This window comes from Molothrus aeneus, chromosome 2 (genome assembly GCF_037042795.1).
Source record: "Molothrus aeneus isolate 106 chromosome 2, BPBGC_Maene_1.0, whole genome shotgun sequence".
In the NCBI taxonomy this organism is placed as follows: Eukaryota; Metazoa; Chordata; class Aves; order Passeriformes; family Icteridae; genus Molothrus; species Molothrus aeneus.
Genome location: NC_089647.1, coordinates 83,591,311 through 83,600,369, shown reverse-complemented (window position 1 = coordinate 83,600,369; position 9,059 = coordinate 83,591,311). Strand labels below are relative to the sequence as shown.

Below are 9,059 nucleotides of genomic sequence, written 5' to 3'. Positions count from 1 at the left end.
AAGCCTCCGTTTTCAGCTGCTAGTAAAAATTAGTGAAACCTCAACTAGCAAAACACAGACCTTCCCTTCTAATTGCCCTCTTCTTAAAAACAGGGAGGGGTGAGGATGATTTGAGCCACAATATTCACCATTATGGGAACCTCCACAGCTGGAGTGACATACAGGAGTTATTTCTTTGGCAGAGGGGAAGGGTGCTGTGGCTGAATGTGCAGTCAGGGAAGGTGGATGTGCTCTGAGGGTCCATGGGACAGGGCAGGTCTCTGCAGCATCCCTGGGGGAGCAGGAGAGGGGGAAGCAGGCAGCTGGTGCAGGCAGGATGGTTTCTCCCCTGCCTGTGCCTTATGAAACAGCTGGCAGTGGTGTGATTGTGTACTCCTCATGTGGCATGTGGGATGGGTCTGTGAATCAGTATTTCACTACGGCTTATCTGCCAGGCCCCTGTTTTGGTGTTGCAGAAGTTGGACAAGGGGCATGTAAATGAAACAGGAGCTGGTGGGAAAAGAAAGGTTTAATAAGGCTTGGTTGGGTCAATGAAACAGCTGACAAGACAAATACACACTGGCTGCTGCAGATCTGGAGGCTTTCTGCCTCTGCAGGAACCACAGTGCTGCTGGGCTGCTGCCGAACTCATGTTTTCCCACAGGGGTGAGAACAGCTCTGTGCTTCCCAGACCATGGTACAATAAAGTCAGCATTGTCTCTCCAAGCCTCGGGTCCCACATATGGCAGCCACATGACACAAAGCGTTAGCCCACAAGAAACTCACTCCTCCAGCTCAAGCACTGTTTAACAGGTTTCTGGAGGTTAAAACTTGGCATCTTGCTGTGTATCTTCATTTATGCTTTAGATGCTCTTTTCCTGTGTGGAACAGTTTGCTGCCCAGCCTCTTGTGGCCAGGGTATTTTGGAAGGGAGAAGGATATATTTGATAGATGGGTTGTTTGAAACTTGGTGATGTGACTCATTGTAGGAAAGATCCCATGTCCCTCAGCCCTGGCATTTCCACTCACGGTGATTGACTGGCTCTTCCCACGTATTTTGAAGGGCATTAATGCTAATTAATTATTTGTACACCTTATCACCGGCTCACCTACTAGGAAACAATACCCACTTGAAGACAGTAATCCCTGGGATTGATGTTTTGTCAGGGATTGGCTGCCTCCCAAGAATTATCTCCCAATCTGTGGAAAAAATGTGCTGAGGCCAGCGGGTGCCGCAGCGGAGGCGGCTCCATTAGGGGTGACTGAGGCACTGAGTGGGCCCCTTTCTTTTGTAACAGCTCAGTGTGGAGGTTATTGCTCCCTTCCCACCGCACAGCAAGGTCAGGGAAGGGACGGGACGTCTTCTGTGTTTTGGAAGACATCAGTGGGTACTGGACATAAAACTGATGGGTTGTGCACCATGTGTGGGTGTCAACCAGCTGTGGCTGATTGACTGATGTCCCTGCAAGCACCCTGTTGCAAAGGGTAGCCAGAGCATGAACAACTTCTGGCAGATGCAGGCATATGGAATGGGAGCTTCACTGGTGGCTTTGGCCCCCCAAGCAGCAGCTAGGGTAATCACACCCCAGAGCTTGGCATTGGCAAAATTTGGAGTGTGCAGCAGGGGTTGGAGATGAAGCTGGGGCACTGAGGGGGCTGATGAAGAGGAAATGCTTAGAGGGAAAACAAAGCAGTAGAATTTCAAAGGCAGGAGCCTTCCTCAGTATTTGCATATTCTCACTGACTTGGTGTGGGAACAGGCATTTGTTGTGTAGTGGCTTCTGTGGCAAAGTGGAGTGGGGGGTGTGTGGTGCTGTGGGTGTGTAAATGTCTTCCTGTGGAGGAAATCAATTCACTCGTGTTAATAGGGCAGAGCCTTGATTTTCCACAAAAAGATTGATCCACCACTCATTGGTGCTGCTGCCTTCTGATCCCTCCCTGTGGTCAGGGGGACCCTTAGGATCATGGATCTCCAGACAGCAGCTTGGTTCCAGCTTAGGGCCATAGCCCTAGCCCTCCTGTGCCTGGAGACACGTGCCTCATCAGCAGCTGGGGTTTAGGAAAGTTTTGGTAAGGAGAAGATTTGGCACCTCAAGCTCAGTTCCAGCTATGAGACCATGGAAATGTCATAAGAACCTCCTAAATTACTTTGTTCATGTGGGATTTGGAGTGCTTTGCTATTTACAACCTCTACTTTTCAATTTTGTAGGCATGGAAAAATTCACATAAGAGCTTTTAATTACATCTATTATTAACTTCCCCTCAGACCATGTCTTCCTCCATCAAAATCGAGTCTGTTGTGAAGGAGAAGAACCGGATGGGAGAGTGCCCAGTCTGGGAGGAAAGGGAGAATGCACTTGTCTACGTAGACATCAACTCTCAGAAAGTTTGCCGCTGGAGCCCAGTCACCAATGAGGTGCAGAGCGTGTCTGTGGGTAAGAGTCCACACTCACTGCTTCATCCTGGGACTCTGTCTGTCCCATCCACCCCTCCTGGTAGGAGTCCTGCAGGTTGGTGGTCTCTCATGGGACCACACTCCCTATCTTCCCACAACGTGTTGCTGAGCACAGTGTGGCCTAAGCCAGCCAAGTAGAGTGCACATGTTGCCCCTGATAAGCCTGAATGGGAATGCATGTTTCATTTGGGACCTGCAGAGAAAAAGGTACAGTCCTAATGGCTGTGCCCTCCTAGAAGGTGGAAAAATCCATGGAACATGGAGCCAGTGAGATGTGCTAACAATCCCAGGGGAGAAGGATCTTAGCATCAGCTCAGCCTTTCCTGGCCAGGGATGTCCCGGTCAAGCCCAGATGCCCTTGGTAAAGGCTGAGTGATGGCCCCAGAGCTGCCTTTCATCCTCTGCTCTCTCTCCCCCACAGATGCCCGTGTCAGCTCAGTGGCTCTGCGGCAGTGTGGGGGCTATGTCATCACCCTGGGGACCAGGTTTGCCTTCCTGGACTGGGACACCCAGGCAGTCACCACCATCCTCGAGCTCGAGCAGGATAAACCCAACAACAGGTTCAATGATGGGAAAGTGGATCCAAAGGGGAGGTTTTTTGCTGGTAAGCTCCTGGCAGAAATTTCCCCTGGAGCCAAGGGAAACTAATTATAGTGTGTTTTATATAAGGTATTTTTATTTATTCCCTGTCTTGTGAATGCTCTGCGTGGTTACTGCCCAGTGGAGGAGGACAGGGGACTCTACATCTTCTGACCCAGATGAGGACAGAAGCTGTTGACAGGGGCTATCTGACAGGAAGGCTCCCCTACTTGGTGGAAGGTGTTTTTCAAACAACTGCCTTCATGGAAAAGCCAGTGAAGGGCTCATGTATGTGGGTTTTTTTCTGGAAATATAGAGAAGGATGCAGCTTCTAGAGCAGAACATGAGCTGCAGCTTGCACCCATTATGTGCAGCCTCTCTTGGTTAGCCTGTGAAAAACAAGGATATGGGGGGGAGATCCTCAGCCTCCTGAAGGCAAGAAGGAGGTTTAGGTTGTACATTGTGTAAAAGGTCTTCACCCACAGGGTGGTCAGGCACTGGAACAAACTCCCCAGGGAAGCAGTGATGGCACAAAGCCCAACAGAGTTCAAGATTGTTTGAACAATGCTCTCAGGCACATGGTGTGCACCTGTATTTTAATGGTCACAGCCCATTTAAATTATGAAAGTAGCCTACAAAGAGCAACAACAAAAACAGCATATGATTGATGCCTGCCTGCATCTCAGCTTCTGGTGTGAGCAAAAACTCAGCCCCCTGGGATGTGTCCTGGTGGTCCTTTGGGTCTTTGATGTCTATGACTTAAACCTCATGGCAATGCAGTAGCATCCTTTCATTGGCCAGGATCTGCTCTGTGGGAGGCAGCTGCCCCTCATCTGCTCCTTTTGCTCTTCCTCATCAATCTGACAGGACCTATTAGTCTCTTTCACTGTAGGATTGCAGAATTGTAGAATCATAGAATGGTTTGGGTTGGAAGGGACCCTTAAGACCATGTAGTTCCAACCTCCCTGTTGTGGGCAGAGACACCTTCCACTAGGTCAGGTCACTCAAAGCTCCATCCAACCTGGCCTTGAACACTTCCAAGGCATGGGACATCCACAACTTCTCTTGGCAACCTGTTATTTTCTTTTTAGGAAGAAAAGAAAAAAAAAATCACAATCCTGTGATTCTCCCTAGAACATCTTGGTAACACTTAGAGAAGGTTTTTAATCAAACACGAGGAGCAAGCTTCTACTTTCTAACCAGTGCTCCCACTTCCATTTCAGGCACGATGGCTGAAGAGACGGCACCAGGGGTCCGAGCGAGGCGGCAAGGAGCTCTCTATACCCTCTTCCCTGACCATTCAGTAATAAAACAGTTAGACCAGTTGGACATCTCCAATGGTCTGGATTGGTCCCTGGACCACAGGACCTTCTTCCACATTGACAGCCTGTCATACGCTGTCCATGCCTTCAGCTACGATGTGCACACTGGAAAGATTGGTACGCATGCTTTTAAATTTGGTGACAAGTAGTGCCACTGCTCTGTCTGCAGCAAGACCTGGGCCTGTGAGATGCAGGGATTTATTTGACAGATCTCTTATCTTCTGGTTACAGCTTGTCAGCTGGCTGTGATGTTCCTCAAATTTACTCAGCAGGTGTATTTGGTGAACAAAGTTTTGACAGTCTTTCAGCTTTCTTTCATCTGGAGAGATGGCTCATACTTAGACCAATTCAAGGAGTTGCAGGGAAGAAGCCATTTACACTGCAGAATGAGAAAGAGCTTTTAGGATGGTATTTATTCTTGAGTGCCATCTACTGGAATTCCTTTGATTGTACTAGCTCCATAAATACAAGTGGAGAACATGGATGTATGTATTTCACAGAAAGGTACTCAGAGGATCAAGCTGTCATTGTGACAGTTTTCCCAACCAAATTTCTGAAATTAAGATGTTTTCAAATTTAACTTAAGTTCATTTTATGGATAAACATTTTTATTGTATCGGCAAGGAACTAAATTTAAGTGTAAGCAAAATGCTGTTTCAAGCTGATATACTCCACAGGAATTTAAATGTCTGAACTGCCTTTGTACTTTAAAGAGTGCAGACTTTGGGTAATCACAGATGAAAATCACACAAAGTAATTGCATTGACTCAGATTTCATTTTGTTGAGAACATCTCTTTCTACAGATTTTAGGATGTAAGATTTCAAAAGAGGATATAATGCAACATTTCCCCCTGCAAATATAAAAAAGTAACATGTTTGAGCTTCCTAGGCTTGGCTTTATGTTCACAGCTGTTGATTCTTGGGTAGTGTAATGACCAGAAGGTGCTGGGTGGGTCAGAGCAGGTGATTGTGACCCATGGACCCTGCTCCATGAACCTGACTGCTCACCAACATATCTGCACTGCATCCCTGACCATGAGCTGGTGTCCAGGTTTAATCAAAACTGGTTGCTTGGTTGGCCATTCAAAAGTAAAGTTTTTGATCTTTTGCTAGGAGATATTGCTTATCACCAATGTTTAAATGCAGGTAATTATTTATGTGACACGACCAATAAAGGTCCAGGAAAAGTTACTGCACTTGCAGCAGCTGTGTTGTGGCAGGCAGCAGGTGGGTTAACAAGAGAGATGGGGGCATTTTGTTCTCTTCTCTTGGTAAAATAACAGGAACACTAATTTGGTACAATCCCATACTGAAATGTCTGTGCTGGGGACTTGTCTCTGCCAGGCTGAATTAGGCTTTTAACACATCTGCAGAAAAACATTTTGCATCATGGCTTTCTCACAGAAAATGAACGTAGCTGTTTGCAAGGGCATGGAAGAGGTTAGACTGGGGTCTGATACAGAATGGGTAGCAGCCCACAAAACATCACCTTTGTAACTCTTCCTGCAGCCTGCCCAAAGCTTTTGTACCACCTGGAAAAAGAGGAGCAAATGCCTGATGGGATGTGCATAGACGCAGAAGGGAAGCTCTGGGTGGCCTGTATTGATGGCGGCAGAGTCATCCGCATCGACCCGGAGACAGGTAAGGCCTCCACCAGTTTGTGCATATAAATGTAAGGGGAATGGCAGCAGGGGGAATGGTTTAAAGGGGAGATAAGGTGAAAAGAATTGCCCATTTCTGCCCCATGGGTTGCCAAGAGCATGGCTGGCTCAGGCTCTGATCATGTAAAGAGTGCAGCTCCCCGTGCTGCCTCCAATGTCAGGTACCCCTGCTCCCATCGTTGGCTGATGAACTGCAGCACACTCTTCTTAATAATGCCACTATAAAAAAACCCCCACAAAATGCTGCATATAATTTTTCTCAGTGTTGAAATGTTTAACTGGAAAATGCTTTAAGGAACAACATCCATCCCAAGCTAGGTGTCCCTGCCCTTCCTGAGCTCACACACAGTACTGCTTTGTTTAGAGAAAAGGAAATGAAGCCTCGCAGATGCAGGGGAGAGCCTGAAAAATAGTTAGAAATGAGGCAGATGAAATAATTTGATTTCCCCACAAAATGTCCTTTAGGATGTGGTCTCTGTCTGAAGGGGAGGTGCCTTCTGAGTAATGTCACATCTGTGCCATGTGTACTAATAGTATATTCATAATTACATGCTTCCTAAAAAATTAACATTAGAAAACAATCGCACGTTTTTCCCAGGAAAAAGAATCCAAACTGTGAGGCTGCCTACTCCAAGGATCACCTCTTGCTGCTTTGGTGGAAAAGACTACTCAGAAATGTATGTGACTTCTGCATATGATGGACTGGACGAGGCCACCTTAGCCAAGGAACCTCATGCAGGAGAAATTTTCAAGGTGAGCAGATTTTATTTCTTTCTTTCTGTACATCAGACCTGCCTAGCCTCATGTTCTGGGAGTGAGGTGGCCCCAGCTGCCCTTGCTCCTCCCACTCACCTCATGAGCTACTCCAGGTGCATAGCTTGTCCTCCAGCCAGGCCCAGCTGCTTTTGCAGAGCTGCTCATGCACTTGGAAGGAAGACTTGGATGGAGAAATTACAAGTTATAGTGTTGATATCTGGGTTGGCCAAAGCTGGCTGGTGAGGATCTGAAGGCAGTGAGTGGGTATGGATCTGCCATATGGATCGTGTGTTCTGCAGTACACTGCAAGGTGTTGCTTTTATCTCTTACTATAATTGAATCCCTTTTGCAAATTTCATTCTCTTACTTCTCAGTTTTTAATTGTGCCAGGAAATCTAAATGTTTAGAGAACATATTTCTCCTTTAAATTTACCAGGGCAAAATTTTGCATCTCAATCCTTTTAGGATTTTTTTTGTCTGTTAAAAATTGTGAGGATTTGAAGGAATTTTGAATGAGTTAGAAATGGGTTTTCTGAGGTTTTTTATATGATGTGATTTATTTTTTTCATCTTCTGTATAGGTAGGAAGGGTAAGTTTGGCTCACATCTTCACCACATGGTTTAGAAGGTCATGAGACTTTTAGTTATAAGATCTTCTAAGGATTTATTAACTAATAAAACACTGTTAACAGGGATATGTATGTTTTTGATTTAATCTTTAAATATTTTTTCTTATGGATTCATGTTACAATGTAAGCTTTCTTAGCTATTCATGTTTTGATATATAAATCTATAATACTGTACTCTAAAACTCTAAACTTTCCTCTACTTAGCTTAACGTGTCTCTACTTTAAACTATAAATCCACATTCTCACTTCTAGCACTTAAGTTTGGAAACCTTTTCTAAGGTCTCAAATAAAATCCTCTGTTTAATTCTAAGCTTTGCCTTACAGGCCTAAAGTTCTGAGAATTCCCTACATTCCAGATTCCAACAAAAAATGATTGCTACTTGTTAAAAACTTTTTTTGTCTGGGGCTCTTGAATCTGGAACTTGTTTCTCTCTTCATTTTTTTTCACTCCATTAGCAAAAGTACTTCAGGAAAATAAAATGCAGTTCTTAGCAATTGCCATCAACCCAGAGCAAAGTCTTTTATCAGTTTGGCCACAGGATGAAGACATTTTACAGGAGGGATGGAGATCTGTTCATGGGATCTGGGACACTCCTGTTGAAAGCAGTGTTTAGGGCAGATATCTCATGGCTGAGAACTGATATATTCAAGCATCACACTTTAGAAGTCCACAGGAGGATTAAATAAGCATTTTTCTTTGCTTTGTTATTGAGGTCTCCAGTTCCACAAGGGAATTGGTGTTTTCCAAACTCACATTTGTCTTGCATGGGCAAAGCATGTTAAAAATTGCTATGAATTGTTTTGAAGATAAGGACTACATGCAAGGGCCACAGATAACATTTAAATTAGCAAAATTATTGAGTAGTGCTTGATAATCTTAGTGATGTTAAAGAGTTTGGAAGACCTCCAAATAGTGACTCCTTTTGGTCTCCTCTTGAAGCAGGGGACCCTCCACCTAGTAGTCTGTTGCTATGATATTTGTTCTACAGTGTTTGAATGTTTTCATTATATTGTTTCCTTTCTTTTATATTTTAATTTTTAATTTTTTAAAACAGATAACCGGCCTGGGTGTGAAAGGGATCCCACAGAATTTCTATGCTGCTTGAACCTTGACACTAAACAGCAAAGGAGAAATGCTTCCATCTTGTAGTAAATCTGACTGGAAGAAGTCAAATGAACTACAGAATTTATTTGTGTGAAGATTTCTAAGCCCACCTTTGTGAGTGTGCTTGTTTGGAGTTGAAGATATTTCTTCTTCTGTGGGCCTGTGGCTTGATGCAATAGGTTAGAGAGGTAAAGTTAATCTGTGTTACACCTTGGTAGCTTTTGTGACTTTCCATAAACCTTTAAATGCTCAAGCATAGTTTTGCTGAACTTTCTGATGACCAGCTCTGGATTTTCAAGTCTGTGCTGTTCCCAAAGCAGAATCTGACTCCTCATGTTACAGTGATGCACCAGCAACAATATGGCAGATTTTAATAAACATTTTAAAGATTGATGTCTTGAACTGGACTGTTCCTCTACTGCAGGATTCCCTGATTCCCGAGGTTCCTTGGTTTTTTTTGGTTTTTTTTTTTGTTTGGTTTTTTTTGGTTTTGTTGTTGTTGTTTTTGTTTTGTTTGGTTTTTTTTCCTTTGATGATCAGATCTATTTGTAGTATCCAGGTTCCATTTTTCCA

At 44.5% G+C, this 9,059-nt stretch overlaps 1 protein-coding gene across 1 annotated transcript; it reads left to right on the top strand.

Annotated features, from left to right (window-relative positions):
• Positions 1-2,248: 2,248 nt before the first annotated feature.
• On the top strand, positions 2,249-8,487 carry LOC136571231 (regucalcin-like). The gene is made up of 6 exons (XM_066571570.1): positions 2,249-2,414; positions 2,856-3,038; positions 4,237-4,452; positions 5,846-5,977; positions 6,596-6,750; positions 8,437-8,487. Exons 1-6 carry the CDS (start codon positions 2,249-2,251, stop codon positions 8,485-8,487), a joined length of 903 nt encoding a protein of 300 aa, XP_066427667.1.
• Positions 8,488-9,059: the final 572 nt, after the last annotated feature.